Genomic DNA, 27,128 nt, shown 5'->3' with positions numbered 1-27,128 from the left:
ACTGGAATGGGGCATCCAGAGAAGCTGTGTGACGTGCTGCTGGAGATGGCTAGCTCTACCCACAGCACCACGCGGAGAGCACAATGCACCTTAGGAGCAGGCTGACCTGAGGTGAGGCTCAGAGCAAATGCTCTACAGCACTTTCCAGATGTCATTCACAGCGTGGAGGCAAAGATGAGGGGAACGTCTTCTGTATGGGTTCCGGGGAAAGGTTTATTCCACAACGGGCCCAGGGACAAAACACAAGGGATACAGAGCTACAGCAACTTATACATGGGGCAGGAGTAAGGGGAGGGTGCAAATCTTTAACCAATGAGGAATGTCCTGGGGAGGAGTACAGGGCGGAGTCTTACAATAAATCAACCAATGGTGAAAACAGGGGGAGTGGAATAGGTCACATAAGCCAATGGAATGTCACAAATCAGGTGATTGACAGGGAAGGTTCCAGAATAAGGGGTAGGTAGAAGATGGGATTGACAATTCAATGGGAGGGAGAACAGGGAAAGTTTGCGACCAAGGGGTAGGGTTTACAGTGATTGACAACCGGGGTAGGAGGATACAACTTGAGACAAACCTACTAAACTGAGGGGTGACAGAGCATACCAATTTAAGGGAACATAATATTAACAGTATAAACAACACAAATGCACCACAACAGTTGTGGAATCACCATCCCTGAAAGTTGGATGTTGCACTTTATACTATGGTTTAGTTGAAAGGGTGGTGTTTGGTTAAATGTTGGATTTGATGATCTTGGAGGTCTTTTCCAAAATTGATGATTCTGTGGTTCCATGAGTCTACGGATTGGATTGACAAAGACTCAAATACAAATTTAAAATTTCTCTGGCCTGATACATTGCTCTTAATTAGAAGAAAACTGGTGTATTACATCCCTGTACACGGTGTTTCCATGGTTTGCGCTTAGATGCACCCAAGGCCTCTTCTCGCCTCAGTTCATACCCATGATGAAACAGTTAATAGCAAGACATTCACTGTTTAGAGAATTTCCCTTATAGCTCGCCAAAGGATTGGGTTGTTCTGCAAAAGTGTGAAATGAGTTTTCAGGTCTGGACAGTTTTGTTATGACTTCACACTTGTCTTTCAACATAATCTTCTCTGCTGACCAAAATCATCACATAACCAGAAATACCAGAAATACTTAAGAATTTCTTTAGGCTTCGTTAATTCATCTGTTTATTGCTGGGTAGTGTTAGACAAATGTTTCTTTCAAAGAGGCTATATTTGCAAACTATTCATATGTGAGTGTCACAGATTTGTGTAGCGAATTGAAAAAAGAAAGCACTGTATAAATATGAAATACTTTTATCTGTGGCAAAAATAATACCACTGTTTTATTCACTAGAGGTTTCAACAATGATATCTTCCCATTCTGCAGCTGTGCAATTCAACAGGGGTAGGGAGATAATAGTGTATTATGATTATGATCTTTTCAAGTTGTCTGTGATGTTAAAATACACGAAGATTCTATGAAAAATGTTACTAACACTCATTTGTTTAATCTGTCTAAGAGATATGCTTTAGAGCAGTTTATAATCATAGTTTGAGGAGTCTATGCAAAAACTAACCTGTGTGAAAAAAAAATAGAGCTGGAATGACTAATACAATAATTTAATAATGATCTGAGAATTCAAAGCAGTAAAAAAATCCATAAACATCCTCATTCTGTTCAGGTTATCTTGGTACTACAAAAAGAAAGAGTGTATTTAGTATTAAACCTGTTATTTTCATGTCTTATTTGAATTATTCATTGTAGGCAATCATTATCCTGTTTTGTTTTGTTTTATAATGCGCTCACTGTGGAGGATAGATATGTTTTAAGCAAGTTTCAAATTCATATTTTTAAGTATGTTCCTTTTCCAGTCTTAAAGCAATAAGTGTTTATGAACATGAGAATTACTTAATGGCTACTTTAGTTCCAACTCCCAAATATTCATCTAACTTTGATATCAATTATTTTGCATATTTATGTCTGGGAAATTAATATGTAGTAAATCTCAGCTACATCATCCATCTTTGTTATGTATCCATTTTGTTATATTTTGTTATATTTCAGCTATATATACCTACATGAACTTTGGTTCTATAAAGAAATTACCAGAAATTAGCCTCAGGTGGGAATGGTTATGTGTGTGAAGAAGTGAAAACAATTAGAAAACACACCACCTGAGAAAGTGGTTTGATTACATTTAACATAAAATACTGATTTTAAGTGTCTCCTGACTTACCAGCAACTTGTCCTTTCGAAGCCATACTTGTAGCTCAAAGATGAACACACACACACACATATATATAAAGGCATAGTGAGCAGGTTTGGTTTGGATTTTGAATGTTTGAAGTTTTAATTTACACTCAGGGTAGTTTAGACTGTTAAACATCTAGTTAGACAGCAAACATCTACTGAGGATTTTCCATTGCAGTAACTGCAACTTAATAAATATTTTCTGTTTACTCCATGTCTAATATTAAAATATTATAATATTAATGTAGCAGGAAGTGTCTGGGTTTAGGATCTACAAAGACTGAGTTTTGGGGTTTTTTCCATCAAAAAGCTGGCTTGAAAATAGATCCAGGGACTGGGAAGTGAGAGAATCCATTTTCTTCCTTCATATATTTCTTGGAGTTTTTAGAACCCACAGACAGGAAGAATGAACCAAGCAATATTGACCCTTTTTTCTGTCCCTTCCATCCCATCCCACTTACAGGAGGTAAAGTGGGTTAGGGAGCTGAGGTGGCTGCAAATTTTAGAACAAAAACATTTCTGTGGAGATAGAGTAAGTGCTTCTCCTATAGCCAGTACCTAATACTTTCCTACAGCATGTAATAACTGTGACTGTCAGTGTTTATTACTGAGTGCTGATTATACTCTACATTCCTGGATGGTTTTTCAGGCCCTGTGATGTATGAGGCTGTAAGAAATAGTTTTTCGTGGTTCCTCATAATCTAAACATCTGCTTCACAGTTATGTGTAAACATTCTGTGTTGTTCCTGTCATGCCTATGACTGCAGTATGCATGACATTTGTGAGAAACTGAACTCCACATAGTGTATCACCAGTTATCTCCTAGGAAGGAATGTCTGTTCCAAAGGACTGCGCTAAATTTTGTCATGTAACCACAAAAGAAAACCTGTGTCATAGTAACAGATGAGTGGGGATAGTAGAACAGTACAAACCCCAAAACTTTCAAATATGATGTCACTAAGCATGGAAGCAGTTTGGTGGCAGAACATTTAGACTGTGGTTCTTGATAGGGCTAAGAGATTGGATAAGAGAGATGTTGTTAAGCTAAAATTTAAATGATTCACCCATTCCCAGTAGTATAAATGGTGTTAATCAGCATTCTTGTGGAAATTTCAGGTATGCTTAGACTGGAGTGAGATTTTGACAGCAGTACATTGTATATACACACAAACTATTTTTAGGATTGATAGATCAACTTGGCAAACCACAACAGGAATTGGTTCATGCTGAAAAGAAACCTCAAAACAAATAAGCCAGAACTCTCCCATTCTGAGTTTAGTGCTTTTTCATTTCAACTGGTAAAACTAGAACTCGAACTGGTTGTTTCGTTCATTGTATACTACTCATGTACATCTTCAAAACCTAGATATCTTTCCTGTTATATGTGGCTTTCTCCTTTCAATAAATATTTTACTACTCAAAGAAGTTCTAAATTATCTCACTTTCATACCTAGGTTCTGAATATGATAGTGTATTCCTAACTTTGTCAAGAGAATTCAAGAGTCCTTTGTCTTTTGCTTAGGCCAAGTACGCAGAATGTGAAATAATGTTGCAAGATAAATAAAACTGTCTTGGGATTATTAATAACAAAAGAAAAAAAAGCCCAAACAGAAATATAAGATGCTATCCGTGGTGTCTGTGTATTCAGAATGTATTTTTCCTGTCTAGGAAATAAAAAGTAACATGTTAGTCTGTCCTGTGGGCATATTTAAAAATACTAGGCAATTCATAGTCATTCCTTTTAGTAAAATGCACCTTGCATGATGAAACAAAAAAATTTTCTGGTTCAAAATTTTCTTATCAAAAGGGTTAGCAGAATTAGCTGCTCTTCCTTTTGATTTAATTAAAGTAAAAATCAATTCTACAGGTCCCAATATACTCCCACTACTTTCATATGATAGAATGAGTAACCAGGAAGGAGATTTTGCTAAGTTAAAATCTAGTAGGAAGCATTTTCAAGACTGGTTAGATCAGCAGAATTTTAAAATACTAATCTGTATGCAGTGAAGCCTCAATATAAAAAGCTTATGTGTTCATAATTTATGTTTAAACATATCATTATGTGCATAAATCTTTATATACTGAGACTTCAGGGCAGAAAACATATCTATGTATAGCTTCTGCAGTAACCCTGGGAGACTGTTAGTTTTGTAGAGAAACTTTAGAAAAAGGTGTTTTATGCAAATTTTCATATATATATTGTCCATGAGTCTCAGAGATTCTATTTTCCTTTTGTGGCTTTTTTGTTTTTGTTTTCAACACTAAAATCTCTTTAATGATGATTTAAATAAGATTATATTAAACACTTTAGATTTAAAAATGTAAAAAGCAGGATATGGGCTTCTTGCAACACCTCATGGCAGGGCTCAAGTCATCTTTCAGTCATGTGATGAGAGTGATTTGGAATATTACCTGTGAGTGTCAGAAATCTTTTGCATTTACTTGCTAACATTTTTCAGTTCTGCAGGGAAAACAGCTGTTACATCCAGAGTATAATCTGGGTGCCTTGACCACATTATCTATTTGTTGTTTCTTACTTCTTAATGCTACTTTTGTCATCCACTGATCAGACTGTGATATTTTAGCCATTTCAGGTGCTTCTGGGTGGATTTTCCATTTCTAGGATTTGCATTCCTGTTTGTAAGATGAAAAAAAGCTAGGAAAAAAATATAGTCTGAGGAAATAATATTGTTCATATGCTTCCTTTGTTCTCTTCATAGCTATTTGAGTCAGAATAAGCAGAATTAAAAATTCCTTTATTCCAAGTATCAGATTATTAAGTGTACTCGATATTTGCTGCAAAACATAAACCTATGGATTTAGAACATTCTAAGTCCTTCAGAATTAGAATAGAACTACAGCATTCAGTGCTAGTTTTTTCATGGATATAAATTTTTAAATGATTGATTTAACAGCAGCAATATATAATGCTTGTCATCCCACATTGATCTTTACTTGTGACAGGATAATTTCTTAGACAGGATAATAAGGTATATAAATATATATAAATATAAACATTGCAGTAGAAACACCAAAGGTCCTGTAATATGTCCATTCCACAACTATTGTGCAAAATTTTGCAAACCACGAACAGTAAGTAATATAATTGAAACTTTTGAACTGAATCACTGTAAGCTGTTTCTAATGCAACCCTCTTAAACTTAACTAATTGTAGACTGTATTAGTCCATGCTTTATTGCTTCTTTCTATGAATTCCTCAGTTAATTAATTTTTTAACTGCTTCAAATAGACTTGAATTGTAAGTGTACAAATCTGATCCCCAGAAAATATAAATAATACATGTAGAATAGATGGTACTCACTACATTTAGACCAACAGAAGTGTGGGAACAAAATGCAAATCAGTTTAATTAGAAAGCAGCCTGTCAGATCGGAAGACAGCTTAAACTGAGTCCAAGACTATTTCTCTGAATCTAATGTTATTTAAGTTGTTGTTGTTAAATATTTATATGCAGTGTAATGTTGAAAATATCCCCAAAAGATTACAGAATGCACTTATACTTCCCCAGGCTCTTGTGGACTAATCATGTTCCTTCTTCCATCTCGCTGAAGTAACATGTCAAGTATGGGGTTTTGCGGAATTCCAGCATAATCAGGATGGTCTGAAATGATGTGACGTAGGCCCCTGAATGCACAAGAGAGTAGAAAATTTTGTTTTCCATTCTTTATGCTTCCTTTATATTCCAGAGCAAACACAGTTTACCTCCTAGCACAAAACATCATCCTTTTCTAAGCACAGATGATAAATGCACAAGTCCTTGCAATTCAAAAATTTGAGGATGGCTCTTCCCACATTTTATTCTTGCATAAAGGAAGAGGTGCCTTTGTATTTTGTAATTAGCAGTCCTTTCTATATTCTATAATGGCACAGCAACTCTTTGTGATAAGATCTCTTCTCAGGGTAAGTTCTAAATATGTAAAAAGAATTTGAAGAAATATAGAACAAACTAAAAGAAATTTAAAAAAAAAAGTATACATATTTTCCCACAGTCTAAAGACTGTAGAAGATCTTTGCCATGCATTTCTTCAACTCCTTCACAGCTGATCATTTAGTACATTAAATGGTTAAAGAGGCAGCATCTCTCTAGCGGATACAGAGGATTTTTTTGAGGGTAAAAAGTTAATGAAAATGTATTTTATTACTGAGCTGAAAGAAACCCTAAAAACTATAGCCAGTAAGTAGCATTATTATGATGGAAGGAAAAGGAGGAGGGATACATTGTAGCATTGCATTCATATCAACTGAAAGAGGGGATGCCATGCCTTTTAATCTACTCTTTTCCTTCTTTTCCTGAGATTTCTTAACTACTTTAATGAAGAGTCTTTTGTGCCTGTCTTTGAAGGAGGCCAAGAAAAATGATGGCTTTGTTGTCTGCTTAAACACTGCACAAGTCTTAACAGAGAAAGCACTTACAACTGACATGATTTGCTCTCTAAAATTCAGAAAATAAAAGCTTTCTCCATTGCCATTATTCAATTATCAATGTACGTTTTAAAGAACTCTTTGAAAAGCCTTTATGCACAATGTAAAGAAAAAGAGAACAGATTACATGCAAAGATATGACATCAGCCTTTGAACTACCCCTTGAAATATTGAAATTTTCTAAAGCTACAAAATTATCATGTCATTTTAAAATAATGAATTATAAGAAAGAAATAAATCAAAATATGAGAATTTACATCCCTCCTATCCAAACACACTGAATCTTATCCTTCTAAATTTCTTACTACCTGGTACTGTTAATAAGTAAGTTGAAGGGTGTTTTAAATGCCTGAAAATCTATCAAATAAAGACTTTTGTGGGTTGGTCTGGAAGTATAAATTTTTTCCCCCTCTTTTAATAAACTAACAGGCTAAAGTGTTCATTTAATATCAGACCTATTGTTACCTTTAGAGTAGCAAGCTATGAAGCAACAACCTGTAGATTTATGTATATTAGACTAAATCTACTGAAGCCCATTTAAAAACTTACTGAGAAAAAAACTGAAAAAGTTGGAAAAAGAATACTGTTCGGCTGAATATAATTGGGCAGGAAGATGTTTGAGACCGCGGGACTAAATGTGATAGGAATTTTTGCATCAAGTGGCCTGGCTTACTGCAAAACCAGCCGGATCAAGTTTTCTGGATATATATTTGTGTGAGCAAGTGGATTTGTATTTATGTGACCAGTGTGATTGTGTTGAGAAGCAAATGCCCTTTTGATTAATATTAAGGCTGTTAATGATACTGTTTTTCATGAGATATTATTTATTTTTATTCAGAGTAACTAAGGTTTCATGTAATGTATTCCACATGATATTTCTTCCCTGTGGTCTCTTCAGGTTCTCCATATAGAGACAAGATCACTATAGCAATTCTTCAGCTGCAGGAAGAAGGCAAGCTCCACATGATGAAAGAGAAGTGGTGGAGAGGCAATGGTTGCCCAGAAGAGGAAAGTAAAGAGGCCAGTGCTTTGGGAGTTCAAAATATTGGAGGAATCTTCATCGTGCTGGCGGCAGGATTGGTGCTTTCTGTCTTTGTGGCAGTTGGGGAGTTTTTGTATAAATCAAAAAAAAATGCTCAGCTGGAAAAGGTAAATATTGTCATTACCTGTTTAACTTATATTTATGGTCTATTTAAATAATATTTTAAACATTTTGTGATATTTAGTGAAATGTAGGTGATGCATATTTATTGTTTATGCTTATAGTAAAGCATTTGTATAACAAAGGATGACAGCAAAATATCCAAAGTTTAACATTTACAGCTTTTAATTTTTCTTCAATGTGTTTAATTGTAGCCAGATTTCAGGACAAGTGACTATTTCTCCTCTTATTCAAGCCTGAAAAAAGACAGCTTTTTACTCCTGGAAGTTCACTGCAGTTAATTTTATGGATGAAGAAGAAATCTGAAACTGTAATGGGAAACAAATTAATCTTCTACAGATAATTCTGATTTTCAAAAGACAAACCGTCTGTAGCTCAAAGTCAAATTCTAAAAATGTCTCTATAGAAATGTTCTTTATAGGAGTTTATACTTGCAAAGTTGTCCTGGTAACATCTGGAAAAGGTTACATCAACATGATTCTTTTTTGGTGGGTTTACTACTGATACGATGTCCTGTAATTTCAAACTGACCCAGTTTTGAAAATCCTATTGTTAACTTGTTGTGTACTTGCAATTTATACAACCAGAATACTGTAACTGTGCTAAGACTAGTAATATATTGAAAAATTTGTAGCTGAAATTATCTTTTTTGCATAATAATTAAATAAATATTTCTACATGTATGTGCCCATGTCTAAACCTAAAATAAAATAGTATATTTTATTGCTATGGCAAAATCTGAATTTTAAATATTGAGAGAAATTGTTGGATTTTGCTAGGACTTGTTTTTTTTACTTTTCAGGAAATTATGACCTATGACAATTTTTAAATTTATGTTTAGAAATGTAATTTAATAAAATCAGTAGTAAATCCAAAAGCTATATTTATATTGGTATTTTTCCAGATGATGCTAGTGAGCTTTTTTAGCTTGAATCATTACTCACAAAATTTGCTATTTGTTTTCACTTTTGAGGCAACTTTCTGGTATTCAAGTTTCCTGTTATAAATATATTGTTAAGAATTTTTTCTAACATACACTAAGGCAGTGTGAGGTTTCAAGGTCCTATACACTGTTTGAACATGGGTACATTCATTTAATTGTTAAAGGACCCTTTAGGTCCTCTTCTTTAAAATACTGCAGGCTAATTCCTTCTGTAAGCATACTATTGGAATGTTATGTTTCTGAAATGAATTTGTAAGGAAAAATATTCTGGTTACTTAAGAAACCCATGTAAATATCAATAATATTTGTCCATTCTTAAAATGGATATGGATCTTATATAAACATTGGTGAAGTTTGGTTTAGCTTTTCTGGATTTTTAGCAATCACTCAATTAGAAAAATAGGACTGCTTTGATAATCATTTTGTTATGAGTTCAGTATTTTACAGGGTGTAAATACATATGTGATAATAGCAGCATGTTGGAAGTTGTGAGAGGAAGCAAACAGAAACTTTCTAATTAAGGATTTGTTTCCTTAAGTCCTTTAGTTTGGAGGGTGGAGGTGGGGAGGAATGTGTTTATGTTTGTTTGGTTTGGAGGTTTTTTGTTTCTATTTTTCTTTTGTATTTGTTTTCTTCTACTTGTTTGTTTATTAGTGTTGGATAGAGATAGCAATGACTGGAGGAATATGACCTTTCAACCGCATTTGTACAAGAAATGTTTCATCATCAAGTATTTAGATACTTTGAAAGTCAGGAATAAATCTGCAGCAGCTGAGTTGGGTCAGGCTTCTCTCCTTTCTCTCCTCCTTGCCCCCAATCACTTACCTTCCATCTCCTCCCTGCTACTCACAGATACCCTGATATCAGCAGACCATTGAAATTTCATGGCAGTTTTATTTATGAAATGAACTTAAGAGGAAAATTATGCTCACATCCCTGCACATGGCCTACCCCAGCATCCCTTCACCCACTCTTTGCAGCACCCAAAGACTTTCAGGAAACATCTTCTTTCAACCTCTCCAAGAGCAGCAGATTCCCTTTGCCTAGGAGAGGGAGCAACAGCAGCCTAGGGCGAGATGAGAAATCCTGTAATTTGTCTCCAGTCTCGACAAATCCCTGCTGAGATGAGTAAACAATGCAAATAATGCTGCTTTGGATATCCCGTGGGGAGGGAGGCGGTACCTATTTTTGGTAACATTTGTGGTTTCGTCCCTTTAGAATCAGAGTATCATTCTGGCATAGCGTTTGTCAATATTTGGAAAGAGGGAAGAACAAAGGTCATACAAAGAGCCAAGGAGACAAAATGAATCAGATAATTTCAGCTGCTGAGTATATGAAGTATCCTGAGTTAGAAGCAGCCATGAGTGTTTGCTTTTTAATGTGTACAAAATACTCAGTTGTGCTTCCAGCAGGGAGGCAACACAAATTGAAATTGTATAATATAGATATGGGGTTTTAGAATTTTTTTATGTCACCCTGCTCTTGGAGTTTGCACATAAGCAGAAATATTGTCTGGTGTGAACCTGTTTGGAGGAGTGAAATCTTGAAAGGAATCAAGCTCAGAAAAACAGCAGATAAAATGGTGTGATTTGCTAAAATAAAAAATGTTGCATCTTGTAAGAAAAGATGGCTCAAAACATCCATGCCCCTGATATGTTTAAAAGTCTGAAGCAAAGATATGACACTTCTGAGATTTTCTGTGAAACAGATGATTTTATGCCACCACACACTTTCCAGACAGAGAGAAATTCCTCTTTTATTGACACCATTCAAAAGAAAAGCCTGGATGTTACTACTGTTAGACTACCAGTTACTGGCACTTACTAAAGCTAACTTGCTTGAAAATAAGTATCCTAAATTGCTAACTATTTTCCAGAAAATCCAGAAATTATGAAAGTGAAAACAGCTGTATATGGATTAAATTCTGTTATCATTTCTAGCCATTCAAAACTCATTGAGCCTTCAGCAGGCTGGAACTAGGTATGCCTGTGTAAAAATAGCAGATGTAAATTTTATTAATTTTGAACCATTATTATTATTTCAAATAATGTAAAATGACATCCATACTTAACTATTTGTTAAGAGATACACTTCCTATAGTAAAAAGTACTAGATTAAATCTTAACATGTACTGAAACAGTAATGCCAGCAAAATATATCTGGAGTTATAAAATCAAATCATAACACAAACATCAATTAAATGAACCTCTCTGAAATAGTTATTAATTTATAATTTATTATAAATACAATAAAATCAGTAAGTACATTCGTATTTGTTTATATCTTATATACATTTACAGGGAAGACAAAAGCTATTGAACATTCCATGGTAAATAATTCACTGCTCAGCTGCACAATTGAGTTGAGAAAGATTAGTGTGGATAATTTATCTCTCAAGGCACAGTGTCTGAGCAGTTGGCAGAACTGGGCCCAAAGCAGAGATCAGTAGCTAGGAATATACATGTGTTACATATAGAATGGTTTTACTTACAACTGCAGATTCCATGGAAGAAGAAATTCTGAATGCTGAGCTGTGAGCTGTATACAAGACTATGTCTTCAGAGATGGCACAAATTTATCTGGATGACTTTTGTCTGAAATTAATACAATAATTCAAAACACTTTATGCAGAATTCTCAAAACATGTTTTTATAATGTAAGGATAGCAGGAACAAGGCTTTCTGATCATAACTGGCTCAAAAATTCATGCAGCTTTTATGAGCTGCAGTCTCTTTAAGTTTTGGTACAATTTGATCTTAAGTTTATTAGAAATTAAATGTGGTTTTGCTATGATTGCTAGTAATTCTGAATTTTCTACTTCACACACATATTTTAATGATGTGATAACCTGGAGTGTATTTTGGACTAGATAACTCTTCTAGTCTTGCCTAGTATATAATCTCACTGTTTCCTTCAGAGGAAGTGCTGAGAATGGCAGAGCACATATCCTTGTCTATGGTAGAATGTTGATATTCCAGTTGGCACAGTGGGAAAGGGTAGGAGGAGATGGTAGGTCAGAAATTGTCCTGACATCCCTGCATTCCTGCAGAGCAACCACAAGATGGTGCCTTCTAATTTCTGAGAGGGAAGTTTAATTGTCACTTTTTAATAAAATTTACGTCACAATGCTTACCTATTGTTTAATTGCAGCCTTTCTGAAAATGCTAAAGGCTTGTATTATTTTCCATTGTTTATGATACAAACATCTAATTATGTCATCTACTTGGAAACATGTTATTATCAGACCTTTTTTATCTAGCCAATCTTGACAATAAATGCTCAGTCATTTGCATTTTATAATTGCTTTTGCTGCTGAATGACCTGCTCCCTTATTTTAACAGGCACTCAGAGGGCAGGGAATAAGCAAGGTTAGAAGCAGAAGCCATTTAAAACAATTACTATGTCTTTCTTATTTTCTTTTCTTTTTTTTTTTTAATTGATGCGCATCAATGCATTATGGGTTTATGTCCATTTCACACATTTAGTTTAGTATAGTTCACATTATTACTGTAAATGCCAGGGAAAACATTGACCTTGAAGACCATTAATATTTAGCATAATATATTGATGATTCTCGGTCTGAGAATTTATTGACCTTTCCTTTGACTTTGTGTGTTCGAAATTTTTTTAAGTTTTCTCTGAGATTATTTCCATTTTCATACCACCCTTACAGAGTGATTAGATACTACTGTAAGTGTTAGCTGTGACAGATGTGATAGAAACTATGTGTGTACTGCTGAAAATATTAGGATGAAATTCACAGTATTGATGAAGGCTGTGCCATGGATATACAGACCATTGCTTGTTACTCTTGTAAATTGTTCTTGTGCCTATCCTGGTCAGGGTTTCTTTGGAGAGGGTGACACTGGCTGGAGAAGTTATCTGCAAATCTGGTTTTACTGGTGTAGTGGTCCCACACCCTTCTCAAGAGGCAAGGAGGGGCCAAGAGCTGATGGGCTGAAACAATTGTTGCACGGTGACCATATGCATTTACACATCATCCTGATTTTGCTCCTCTCAAATCTGATTTAACTGTTCTCAATTTGTTTACATGCAGTCAGTGTAAATGCTAATAAGAGTTTATTTTCCAAGGTCCTTTTATGATCTATTTGTACTAGGATAAGTTTCCTTCATTATGTTTTAAAATGCTTCTTTTTAGAATTCATGTCAGTAAAGTGCAAATATATAGCTTCTCCTCTATGGAAAGAACTTACATGAAGAAGTTAATAATTACTGAAATGTTGTGATGCTTCTTTGTCAGCAGGATGTGTAGAAAGTCAGTATTTTCATCTTTATTTTAATTGTTATCAACAGTGCAAAACCAAATTTAAATATTTTCTTATGAAAAAATGAGAAGGTTTTAGAATTCTTATTTTACTATAATATTTTTTGGTCTGGTGTTTTGGATAATTTTTGCAAATTTTACTAAATTAGTTTTGACTAAAATACTTTACTTTCTCAGAAAAATGCAGTTATGTCAGTATTTCTGGAGTTCAAAAATATTCCTAATAGTTTAATATCAAAAGCCTTTGAATTTGGGACAGTAATTTATAGTAGTTTTGGAACAATACCAAAGTAAATCTCAGCCTATTGATTTTTTTCCAGGGAGAGACAAGTTCAAAAGATTTTAAAGTTGAAAAGCCTGTTCCTCAGGCTACAAGAAACAAAAGAATGTGGACATTCTTGGTAAATTGAAGTAAAAGCTTTGGGATTTATATCCCAAGTAGCTTTTTGTGCAATCTACAGTCAGTGATGTAGAGTGTGTTTTTGTGTCACATTTTTTAATGGAGTAACCTCAGAAATTGTAATTTTGGCTGGGAAAAGCAGCAGCTGGGACAAGTCATGGAAGAAAATGTTTTTCCAACATTAGCATGCTGCATTCTGCAGATATGCCATTGGAAAATTGGGAACTTCTATCATTCTGTAGTCCCCTGAGCACTCACTGTATAAGTATGTATAAACTTGTATGGTTAATTTGTGTGTGTGTAAGTTTAGAGATTACGTGAATTTCTGGTATTAATTTTAATTAAATGCCCTCTTGGAAACCATGTAAGTATATATTACAGAATATTTTTTTAGGGGAGGAATTGTTGCAAAATCCAAAAACCCAGCAAATCAAAACAACCCCCCACAAAACACAGATGCAATCCGCACCCCAAACACCTTTAACAGAAGAAAATAAAAAAGGAAGAAAAGCAAATTACCAACTGTGGCATTTTAAAGTAATTTGCAAAAAATAAAATACTAAAACCAAGAATGCTATTTTTATTTTTGACTGCAGCTCAACCAGTATCTGTTTGGTAATGGACTTTTTATTCTGAGGTGTCTTTAATGTCGTAATTTGTGTCTTTCAAATAACAACTGAAAATAGAGGAGTGTGTGTAAAGTTGACCATTACATAAGTACAGAAGTACACAAGTGCAGGAAGTTCAGTATAGTTCCATATTCATTCAGTCAAAGATCAGAGTTTAAATTATAGGTCTGAATTAAGGAATATTTTAAGTTTGACAAGAATTTAAAGGTGGATAAAAAAAAAATTTGGAAACCCCTACATGTTGTTTACATTTTAGCAAATGTGATTCACTCATCAGTAGAAAGAAGAAACACATTATATGATTATTTTCTCCTCTGATAAAAATATTTTTTCATTCCAATGGAAAAAATGTCAAATCATAAAACATTTGTGTTTCTAATAATTTTTAATTGTCTGCCTCTAAATAATACCTTATCATATAATATTTTATTATAAATCATTAAAATTTCGATTTTTAATTGATCAGCTCTGCTATAGTTAAATGTAGTAGCAAATACAGTTTAGTTCAGCTGATTTATTTACTTTGACTTTTGTAAAGGTCAGCAAAATAACAAGCACACCCTACTACTGTTTAGATTGAGAAAATATCCTTGACTGTCAGATGAAACCATTTAATTGCAGAGAATTGGGTGGTAAAACTTTTGATGTCATGTACTGCAATGTGACTATAACATTGCTCCCAAAACAGTAGAAAACTTTGGCATTAAGTTAATACTAATAGTCTCTCTCTGTTCAATATGGTTTGAGGCCATTCCAAATTTCTCATTAAGTTAATACTATCACACTGAACTATAAAACTAGTATAAATTTTACAGTGAATATAGTACAGAGGACTTAATCTGAGCAAAATTAATAAAAAAAAAAGCTGTTTAGAATTCAGGTAAGAAAGGTTATATTTATTTTCTAAAGCATCTCTGTAAAATTAACTATTTTCAAATTATATTATACAAAGCATTTTAATCCACATAGATTGGTACTACAAAGCATTAATTACATCTCATCATCAGTTCCTTTCACCATGCCTGATGATCAACAAACCTGATATTCTTTGGACAAAAAGAATGAATTTAAGTGTAGGATCAAAGATGATTCAACAGCTGAATGAACCACCACATCCTGTGGCTGAGAATTCAAGATCCCAGGGGATTGACTAGAGCAACCAGTATCACCTCTGCTGAAAAGGCAGAGAAAAATCTGCACAGATGTGATTGCAAAATACACACCCATTAACATTGCAATGGCTATTGTTCTAAACCAGTTAGGCAGTGCCATATATTCTGTTATGTATTTTCTCAGTGACAGCTACATGGCTGAAGTACAATTAATGGCTCTCAGTCCTTGTTAAACACCTACCAGTCATGTGTAGCCATTGTCCAGGGGCATGAGACAGCAGTACCATGTTCTAGAAGAAGATCTGGACTGGTGTGACAAGGTTTACATCAGTGGAAATTATTGTCTCTGACTGAAACACTAATGACAAATAGAACTTATTGCCACTCTGAGTTTGAAAACACAGACCCAAACCTGGAGAAATGTGAGACTGTCAGCCTCTTCCAGAAGAGGTTGAACTGAAAAATGAGGATAGAAGATATCTTCTGAGTGCTTGCCTTTACCTGTCCAACACAGCACCTGTCTCCCCGGGATTAAATTGCCGTCACCCCCCTATTTCAGCCAGGCACTGGAAGCTGAAAATGACAGCATCATCCTGGTCTGACAATAGAGTAGGACTGTGTATCATCTGTGTGTCAATGACACCACAGCCCAAATTATTTCGTTATCTCCTCAGTGGCCTCATATACATGTTGAAAGGAGAGATGACAGGATGAAACCTTGTGGAATCCTACATGAAAGAGAGCCCTCGGGGCTGATGAGCAATTGCCCTATGCCATCCTCTGGGAGTTCTCTGAGAGGAAAGAGTGGAACCACACAAGTGCAATCCCTTCTGCCCCAGCCTAGGTCCACAGGTGAGTCAGAAAAACATCATGGTCAGTGTGATGGCTGGAAGGGCTGCTGGCAGAGCTAAACAAAACCACTTTGAAAAAAGCTTTCTGCACTAATAGAAGCTCCCCATCAACCACAGACAGAAGGGTAGCTGTCAGGCTAAAAACAAGGAAAATAGTTTCAGAAGACTTTAAATGAACTCAAGTGTTGCTTTCCTGAAAGTCTCTGTCATCAACCAGAGTGCATTTTGTTCTGTTAGGAAATAAATTTTAGAATTTGAGAGTGGCTGTATCTTTTTTGGTGAGGTTTTTTTTGTTTGTTTGTTTTATATGTTTTTTTTTTTACACCAGTTGATAATTTATTTAAGGCAAGCTGGAATTTTATTGTCCCACTGGGAGACACAATAAACACAAGAAGTGGCCTGCAGTGAGGTCCTGTATGTCATCTAAGTTCATGTCATAACTCTTAAACTCAGCGAGCACTTCAGCCTGCAGAAAATTGTTTCAGTGTTGTTTTGTTACAGAAAGGGTCAGTCCCATCAGACTTTTTTTGATCCTCTCTGTCAAATAGCTACAAAAGTCCTTGAAACAGCCAGCATTCAGTTACAGGATAAGGCACCTCACGCTTCATCAAGCTGTCTGGAACTACTCTACTGGTGGTGACTTTGTAGATACTACAGTGAAGACAAAACTTTATCTGTGGAATTAAATTTTTCACTTTGTTTGATATTATTGTCATCATTTGAGTGGGCAGTGAAATTTCTGTTTCATACAAGTGACATATATTTTTGTCTGAAAATAACTTCCTAAACTGGTTGCTCATTCTATTTCTACCAAAACTCCAAATAATTTCTTAATCTAAAATTGGGAATATATTGGTGATATGTTCGGGTAATTGGTGTGAATTTAGTCTGAAGTGTACTTGTGCATTATACTTGCTGTGGATTGAAACTCTATTGCCTCAGAAAAGTTAGTGGCAATTTAATTTTAAGGTAACTATATTATGCACGTATAGATATGTATAGTATGCATATATATATGTGCAACCTTCGATCTACAGTCATGCTTAAGAATAGGTATATAACTAAGCAACCTAAAAATCTAATTACAAGTACACTTCAACTTTGAAATGCTTGTACTCTGACTACCATGATATATGATTCACTTTTTCTGAGGTTATTTTCTCTTTAATTGTTCGTCTCTTTGTGATCCTAAGCCAACATTTTGATGGGATTTGTTTTTCTGTCTAGAGGGTTTAAGATTGACAGATTTTCCATACACATATTTAAAATCCCTGAAGGAGTGGCATAGGAATCAGAAACTGATTAGGAGGGAGAGTCAGGATAGGATTGTGCATTCATTCTCAACTAACTTCAAGACAAAAAACGGTTTGATTGATATGTCCTCCTAGATGCTAGAACAATGACCCATAGCACAAGATAATGCAGGATTACTGCTGTTGCTGCTTTAAGATAATTAAACAAATCTTCGAATAATGTCTGACAGACAAGACCGGAAGTAATGAACTCAGTAAATCTTAAATCCTATTGAATGTTGACAGTCATCAAAGGGAAAAATACAAACCAGAGATTGGAGATTTTTTAATTTAAAACACACTGACTAGTTAACCACTTTAACTAGAATGTTTAGAGTGTTGCAAGCATGCTGTTCTCTCTTCCTGTTGCTCTTTTTAGACTGTTTAAAGAAAAATCTAAGGTGATAGTCTCATAATTATGTGTCTAACAAATGCTACTATGATTTCTAATTACCTTTCTAAATTCTCATGAAGCTAAATAATGAAAACAGAGTAAGTATTATCTACCTTTCATATTAATACACATGTGGAAAAAACTATTTTTTTCTCATGCAGTAAAGCCATGCACAAGCCATCTAATCAGCTTGTAAGCAGTGGTAGCATTTTGCAAAATTCTTATCTTGATTCTCCAGGACTTGTGAGATGTCAGTGGCAAAGAATATCAGAGCCTGTCTGTTACTTCTTTATTCACCTTATAACAAACTTTTTTCAAAATTGTTTTGTGTTAGAAGGCCAAGACCTGCAGTTCTGATTAAAATTGTCTTTTGTGCACTTTTTTTTGGCAATGTTTTATCAGGATATGCTGCAACAAAACTGATGCACTTATGCACACTGTGGTTTAGAGAGCTGTATGCTGTCCTTAAATTCTTCTAGCATTTGACTATATCTGACTTGAAGGCAGCATTTACTTTCTGGTAACATTTAAGAAGACAACTTATGATTTTGTAAGGGTTAGTGAAAGATTGATAATAACTGATGCTCTTGTAACATGCCTACTGTGTGGAAGGTAAGTTGGGAGCAAGAGGTTATTTTCTTTGAATTAAGTGGAGTCTTGTAATATAAACTAAAGTGCTCAGTTCTGTGATGGACAACAGTTTTGAAATGTAGCCTTTCAGTTCTGTAAATATTTTGCTGTTTTCCCCTAGCAGTCGAATTCAGGATCAAGACATTAGATTATCTTTTCTAAAATCATATCATTCTTTTCTCTGTCAGATAAAAAATATTCTAGAGCTTTTTCTTGTTTTCATGTCTTATTATTCCAAAGAATTGAATCCTAACAGTGAAAGAACACAAAGTTTAATGGCATCAAAAATGGAGACTACAGAGATTGGAATTGAAATTAGACAAAAAAATTATTAATTTCAATTAAAAAGTGAACTATAAATACTTTCTAAAATTTATTGAATGTGACTTTTTTAATATGTATGAAAACACTTCCTTATGTTTCTCAGATACAACCCAAAGAAGAAAAAAGATCTGGATCATAAACTTACATAGACTTGAAATAATATTTTTAAAATACATGACTATTTCAATGAGTGAAATTAGAAACAAGCAAACAAACAGAAAATATTTAACTATACTCTTAATCAGAAACAATATTTTTATTACCATATGCGCATACAAGATACCATAAATAATTTATAAAAAATAATTTGAAGACATAGAAAGGAAGAATATTTTATGTAAAATAACTGTCTCAAAGTTACGGTATATGCTTTGTTAAGACTGTCAGCCATTCAGAAATATCTCTTTTAATCAGTTTTCATATCCAGGTAAAATCCGCAGATAAAATGTGTTGGCAAGTTTCTTGAGATCTCATTTTCAAGATACTTACAAATGTTGACATGTATCTTCTCTTTTCTTGGATGTTGGTTATAATCCATTCTGTACTGATATTACCTAAAAATTTATACACTTTGCAGATTTTTGCAAAGGTTTTGGTGGACTGATTCCTCTTGAAAAGGATTTATTCTAATTTGGCATTCTTCTCAGACATCTTGGCAAAAAAAGAGAGACAAGGGACACAATCTTGAAAGTTTTAAGAGCAAATGCATAATTTTAAAATTTAGAAGGATTTTGTTCCTCAGAATGTTTTAGCAAAGTCTTTAATTCCAGAGGTGAGAGCTGTATAATGGCTACAAGTTGTGTAGTGCTGAGTTGCACCATTTCCTTCTTAATGGATTCCCTATGAAATTCCTGACTTATATGCTAGGTTCCTCACATAGTGGAAATTCCAAGATCTTCAAGCCTTAGAAATTTAGCCTGTAAGCCATTATGAAATACTAAATGAAACCTTGCCCTTTTAAAATATTTCAGGATTAATTTCTATTCCATAATCATAATGGCAGTTTTGATGTTAAGCAACAGCACTTTAGTAGAAAAGAGGGGGAGTCTAAGAGAGTTGAATATTTTCTTTCGAAGTATAGTAGGACAAGGAGGTACAGTTTTCTACTTTCTACACAATACTCAGCAAAGATACAATATGCATTAACATTTGACATGTTACATTCAGACCATTCAATTAGGAATTTTAGCCACCTCATTCACACAAAGAAAGCTGTCTTGGATGTCAACCCAGTGCACATTGCAGAGCTCACTTCAGCCCGAAATGCTAAATTTTTGCCTCTGAAGGGCATGTTCTTGACTCTGAACCAGAGAAATATACCTTCTTCTCTTTTGGCCTCACAGTTTAAGCTTTTCTTAGTTGTAGGTGGTAAAATAATTTCTAGTGTAAGTTGAGTAGGCATTATTCCTTTATTTCAAACTCAGCAGGAGAAAGAAATGTTTCAAAGGAAGTGTATCATACCCACAGCAAGATTACCCTTTCCTTCAATTCCCACCTGCCCATTTCCTTATTCATGCAAAGGATTAGGGAAGAGGGCATTTGTTGAGGATTTCTTGGATTCATGTTCAGTTCTAATTCCTGATTAAGACAAGTCATGTTTGCACTCTTCTGCACAAAACAGAATTTTATGTAAAGCTACTGAAGTTCTCGGTGAAACAGGAGCTACCACTGAAGCTCTCCCTCTGCTGCTGTGTGCTCTCATCCCTAATCTACAGAACAGCTCACATTTTCCCTTTCTCACTTTCTCTGTTCCTCTGTTAACTGCTACCGTGCCAAGTGGAACAGGATCAGGAAGCAGCAACTGCAAGTGACTTTACCTTGGAATGGTCTAATGCCTGTAGGTTATAGCTGTTTACTGAGACACAAGCTTAGATCTCTCTGGCAGAAGATGCTATTATATTGACACACTTAAATGTGACTGATGTTCAGCTCTAATGCTCCAGCTGATGACTGGCTGCACTGAAGAAATTTATTCTTTAGCAGCTGCCACATTTTTTAAGGAACTTGGTTTGTTAGGTCCTTTCAGAGAGTACCTATTGGACTGATAAACATGCATGGGGAACTGGAATGTGAATTCTAAAAGGATCCACGACTAAGCCAAGCACCGGTGTGTTTCACAGAATTTCTACTGTTGCCAAATGACAAAGCTGTAAAATTTAATGGGGAAAGCTGAGTGCCTTTCTGCTTAGAGTCCTTTCAGCCCTGGAGGCTGGAAGCTGAATGCAGACTTTTATGAATGCAGCTTCAATCTAGGTTCCCAGTGAACTAGGTAGGGTAGGATGCTTAAATATTTTCTGCATCTAATCTTCAAGCTTCAGGTTTGTATGAATAATGAAGATATAAGTTCAGAAATAAAGGAGGGGTTTTATTGAAAGGCCAAATGAGGCAATAATAAATTGATTACCACTAACCAAACAAAATAAAAAAATGGTCACAAGATAGTTATAATAATTCTAGATGCTTTGACTTTTTTACTTCTTGTTCAATAAACTGTTTGTTTGTTTGTTTGTTTTTAATTTGTTCATTTGCCTTTTTGTTTCTGATCATCTCCCTGGCCTGGAGATGAATTATTAAGAGAGAAAAATGCAAAGGGTTAGACCACACCTCAAATTTGTTTTGGCTGACAGCAATTGTCAGAGGCTTGGCTTAACATCTCAGCTTCTGGGATGTGTTATTTAGTTAGTACATTTCTCCATTAGATGCAAAACGTTTGAGTTAAACTATGATGCAGAGCCCAAAAGTGAGACTTTTTTCCTTACTACCATATGTCATTTGATACTCCAATTCTCACATTGAGAGGAGGCTAATTGCTTAGCACGCTATTAGTAGCTGAAAATTCAGTCAGACTGAGGGAATAGGGAGATTTTATTTTACTTTTCAAATTTCTTGTACTACAAACCGGAAAAAGGACTTTGAGGATTTGATAGAAAAATGTTAATAAACTTTTTTTAATAATGCACTTTTCGTAAAACTCAACAAAACTGAATTGCTGGTTTGTTTTTTTTTTTATTTTGCAAACACCTACTCCATAAATGATAACTACTAGTGGGAAAAGTTTATATACAGAGGATATTATATATAATAGAGTAAATATCAATTTTTGGTAATGGATCTGGATTTTAAGAGTATTTAAACATGAATTCATGTTTATAAACTTTTATAAACTTTGTATACTAAAACAATATTTTGTTGAATAACACTTATGTCACATAGATATGCAATTACTATTTTGAAATATGGCTAAGGGGATTCTACTGAATGTCTAACACGAATGTTACAATCAGATACTGTACTATAAAGCTAAGCTGTTGACAGAAAATCTGCTTGAAGTAGTTTTATGTAACATATGCATCCAGACTCAGTACCCACCAGAAAAACAATTGTACAGGCAAGGTGATTTTTACAGTCATCACAGTTTGATAAGTAATTTTAATTATTATGTAACACATGTAATAAGGCCAACAATTTGCTTCGAGCTTCAGACTGGGACAAAGCAAAGACTGACCAGCTGTGCCAGTACGGTGAATTTTCTTCTAGACATTGCAGTTAGTGATTTCTTACAGCTGTTTTTTTTTCTCTTGTTCCTCTATTTCCTTCTGTAGAGGTCCTTCTGTAGTGCCATGGTAGAGGAGCTAAGGATGTCTCTGAAGTGTCAGCGTCGACTAAAACACAAGCCACAGGCCCCTGTTATTGTGAAAACAGAAGAAGTTATCAACATGCACACGTTTAACGACAGAAGGTTGCCAGGTAAAGAAACCATGGCTTAGAGCTGGGAAGCCAAAAACCCCAAGCACAAACTGTCGTCTTTTTTCCAAACAACCTTGCAAGAATGTTTCCTGTGGAAATATGCAACAAGTGCAAAATAAAATGAGTTACCTCATGCCGCTGTGTCTATGAACTAGAGACTCTGTGATCTCAGCAGTTGCAATGGCCAGACTCGAATCACAAGCATCATGGATCAACAAAGTTATGCAGGGTTATGCTGTTTGTCATGGGTTTCCACCATTCTGAATGAATGTTCCATGTGAGTTTTGTGGCTGGTTTCAAATGCAGTCTCAGTGAGAAGTTACAGGTTCCTTTTGAAGTTCAACGGTTGCCAGAAAAGAGAGAATAAATGTCCAAGATGATACAAACCACAGAAGGAGTCTTGTAAAAGTAATGTCTCAGAACTGTAGTGGAACAAGAAACCATATGCTCTTCTGAACTTCCCAGCACAGAAAAGTTGGTAACTGCTGGTAGACGGAAACTACCATCTGGACAAGGCGATATGATCTTCCTGGATGGAAGAAATGTTAAAAGTGAAGAAATATGAATCCCACAAATAGAAAAATAAATATGATGATGCTCACCTGCTTTTTTTTTTTTTTTTTTTTTGGACTGTTTGTGACACTGAACTAAATAAATAATAATTACAAAAAAAAAAATAAAATAATAATTTAGCTGGGTTGGAACTTGGATCTAAAAAAATGACAAAAATATTTCCAGATTTTTGACCCAATTTTTAGATGAAGGAAAGTTTCCTTAGTGCAAAGGAATGTATCTTACAACCTTTAGATATAAGCAATTAATTTTCTTTTCTATAATTGTGAAAAGAGGGGAGGGGGGTGGGAAGCAGTGTATTTCACACATAGAGGGCTTGCATTTTAGCCTGAATGGGTTTTGAAACACTTGTTCCTGCTACTAATTGAACTCAATGGAGCCTGTGCGATTCTCGCTAATGTTGGAAGAGGGATGGGTCACCTAAAAGAAGTGAATGTCAAGAACTTAAAGGAGGACTGCATTTTTCAATACAGTCACAGTACTAAATGAACAAAATTCTTGAGCAGTTTTTTTTTTTTTCCAAAAAAAAAAAAATGTTCAGGTTTATTTGTGGAAATGCAAGATTTCTATGAAAATAGTTTTTGTATGGAAATTTTTGTAATACTTTTTATCAACAAAATAAGAACATGTGTTTCTGTCAGGGGTGTGATACCAAGCATGAGTGGTAGTGCGTGCGCACCACCAACGTTTGGTGAAAACTATTTTTATCATGAAAAAGGAATCTTAGAAGAGACATATTTTCAAGTTATATAATATAAAAAAATAGGTGCACTACCACCACTGCTTACCATGCTACACCCCTGGTTTCCACTAAGCTGATAACATGCTGTCATGAACAATTGTGTGTAAATGGTAAAAGACACAGACCTCTTGACCACATTGTGATAGAAGTTAATATGCACTCAGTTTGCTGTTTGAATCCAATGCACAAATTAAAAAAAAAAAAAAAAAAAGTACAAAAGAAAGCATTAAATTTATGTCGGTTTTAGTTGGTTTGGTTTTGCTGTGTGTTTTGAGCAACATATGTGCAGTACTTTGTGTCAGTACTGGTACTTAGCTTCAGCTTAGTGCCCTATCCTGATGATTCTTTCCACTAAATTTGTGACAAGAGAGTTTGCTGGGAGTTCTGACAGAAGCCATTACAGCACATTGTGATAATATTTACAGGATTTGGTTCTTAGCTGCTATAAAGCTAACTTATATGTCCTGACTGTGGTGAGTTCCTGGACATAACATTTTGAAATACTGCCCTACAGATGCTGAACCTTGCACCACTGTCTACTGTAAATTAATTTGTATCTCAACAAGAAATGTATGGTATGGACTATGTAAGAATATTATGTAAACTAAAAAAGATTATGAAGATGGTGTTTACATGGAAAAAAATAATTTGACTAATTTGGAAAACCCCCTAAAAACATTAAAATAATCATAGATAATACGTCATTGGTGAGTAAAGAGATTGGTTGTTTACTCAGGCTTAATTTAATCTTATCATCCTCTTTATGGCACAGAAATATAAGATATATAATCCAAACTGTAGAAGTTATATAATGAAATTTAGGGGTAAATGGGAGGTTTGTGTCTACTACCCAGTTATCATGAATCTTCGTAGAGATTGAGCTGGCCATTTCCATTGTGAGCAGGGACTGAGAAAGCAAATTCTCTTATATTTGTGAGTTTCATCCCCATTTATGTGATAACAAAGAACAGGTTATCTTTGTCTGAAGTATAAAGAAGATAAAAACACTTTAAACAATTTTTCTGGTAATGAGTATACTTACATAATTTATATTTAAGTTAATTCTTTAAAACACTAAGGGGAAAAGAGTAACTGTCATATAACACAATGAAAACTCCTAATTATGATGGCTTGGAATGGAAAAAATTGGCTATTGCATTTGATTGATGATTTACAATAAAATTTGTAAAATCATGTAATAAAATGCTGTATTATATTCAAACATACTGTTCCTTTCTCCATTGAGGATGTTGAAATAAGCAGGATTTCATTTTCACCTTGCTGCACAAGACAAATTCTCATTAAGTTTTATGTGAGCCACAGTAAGAGCGAATGCAGAATACGTCCCAAATATTTTACTGGGTCAAAGTTCCCCAAGGAAGAAAACTTCTATCACAGAGGTTGAGTGGCTTAATTCAGACTTTGGTCAGAATTTTAGCCTTCCAGTGTTGAGGGAAATATGCAAAGTAACTGGAGATTTATATTAAAGATCAAGAATAGAAATGCATGGCTCCACAGATTCATAGTAGGATAATGGGGTTTTTTTCAACAATCATACACTAACTCATGTTGTTGCTTTGTTGTGCATTAGTAATTATTTCTGTATTAAGACATTTACAAAAAAATTGACTAATAAAGATCTGACCCCCAAAAAAGTAGAAAATACTACCAATAGTTTTGTACTTGGAAAAGCTCAATTTCTTTCAATTTCCTCAAAAGCTTCATTTTCCTTTCACTGCTGTGAAAAAAACCCTCAGTTCTGAAGAAAAAAATCTTTGTTTTGATAGGCCTCTGAAAGGCTTCTCCCAAAATTCAAAAATTCTCATGCTGTATAAATTTCTATATTGTAATTAAAATTGATGGCCCAGCAAAAATCAAGAGAGTATCTGGCCCACAAAGATTAGGAATCCATATATAACTGCTTTATGTGGTTTCACATAACAGCTTAATTAGTCTGCTGATTTCTCAGGACAGGGTGATGGGTGTTTCTCTGACATACCTCAAATGTCACTCTAGAGAAGAATTTTAAAGCAGTTATAGCTCAGTGAAATGGTGCTGCCTGGTGGATGACAATTGGAGGTAAAAATTGAACAGGACTTTTTTGCCCTCTGTGTCTGTTTCAATGAAAATAGACAACTACAATCTTTAAGACACAAACCCCATACCATTTAAATCTTCAGCTTGCCTCAATATGGTTGTATAGCAATAGATAACCAAAAACAAGGGACAAAACCCCTTTTATGTTGTTGATAAATGTCATTTGTGAAGCACTGGTAGTGAAAATTATGAGCCAAATTGTTGGATGAAATCAAGAGATCCCTGATGCTTTATAGTAAATGAGGATTTGTCCAATTATAGACATCAGCAGGCCTTTTTAATGGTATTCTCCTTTTATATAAACATAAGTACAGACATATACAGGGAGTATCTGACAGATTTTGTATGTGGTAATTCTTTCTGAAATTTCTGTCTCAATTTTCAGTTGAAGAATTCAGTATAGATTTGAAATAACCTTTTCTTTCATTTTATTTTTACTTGAGGCTCTGTTCATTAATCTTTCCTGATTTCATCCACAGAGTGTTCAAAACCCCAAAAATAACAGAGTTTGGTCCTACTACACTAACTTGTTAATATTTCAGAATTGAAAAAACATAGTTTATGAAGGAAATAACATATTGCACCAAAATCCAAAGCCACAAATAAAAGAAATGCCCTAATATTCTACAAAATAAAATTATTTTCAGGGAAAAAGGATCATGAGCAGAGGTAATATCATACTGAGAGGTAAAAAATTATGCTATAAAATAATGGTTTATTGTTTTTATATTAAGGATATTAGAAAAATATGAAATACTTCAGACACAACTTCACTTGTCTCCAAACATTCAACAAACAAAAAATAGATAACTTAAATACTCCTTTGAAAGAACTCCTACTTAAGAGGAATCAAGATTTTATCCAATGCAGCCCCAAATATGTACGGCTATAATATTTAAGGCAGAACTATGTGTACAGAAGTGATTGTGTTTCTGTCAGAATTTCAGAGATGTATAGGAAAACAAAAGGTCTCTGAGGTTGGCTTCTCTTACTGAGAAGATCATTTCTTTCCAACCTCAAACATGCTAGTGTCCTGTTCCCTTCCAGTCTTGCCTCTCTGCCTTTCTCCAAGCACCTCTGACACTATGAAATTTATTTTCAAAGCCCTTTTCTTCTGGCCTTCCTTGAAATCTAGTTCTAATTTAAAATAAAGTTACTCAAACACCTCATTCTCCCAGTTTGTATTCACCAAGATAAAAACATAAGCTTTTCATGTGACTGTAATCTAATTGTCTTTATTTTCA

At 34.5% G+C, this 27,128-nt stretch overlaps 1 protein-coding gene across 5 annotated transcripts in view; it reads left to right on the top strand.

Annotated features, from left to right (window-relative positions):
- GRIK2 (glutamate ionotropic receptor kainate type subunit 2) overlaps nucleotides 1-25,009 on the top strand; it is a 357,308-nt gene extending 332,299 nt beyond the window's left edge. For 3 of the 5 annotated variants that reach the window (XM_015622179.1, XM_015622175.1, XM_015622176.3), the window contains 3 exons: nucleotides 7,602-7,852; nucleotides 15,909-16,086; nucleotides 22,328-22,441. In XM_015622179.1, coding sequence (XP_015477665.1) covers nucleotides 7,602-7,852; nucleotides 15,909-16,086; nucleotides 22,328-22,341 — 443 coding nt within the window. In that variant the 3' untranslated portion in view covers nucleotides 22,342-22,441. Of the gene's footprint in view, nucleotides 1-7,601; nucleotides 7,853-8,059; nucleotides 14,476-15,908; nucleotides 16,087-22,327 lie in introns of those variants that run through there. The other 2 variants (XM_015622177.2, XM_015622178.3) reach the window with 2 other exon arrangements.
- The last annotated feature ends 2,119 nt before the right edge of the window (nucleotides 25,010-27,128 follow it).

This window comes from Parus major, chromosome 3 (genome assembly GCF_001522545.3).
Source record: "Parus major isolate Abel chromosome 3, Parus_major1.1, whole genome shotgun sequence".
Lineage (NCBI taxonomy): Eukaryota > Metazoa > Chordata > Aves > Passeriformes > Paridae > Parus > Parus major.
Note: the sequence above shows the minus strand (reverse complement) of the source record. Positions and strands in the feature narration are given on the sequence as shown.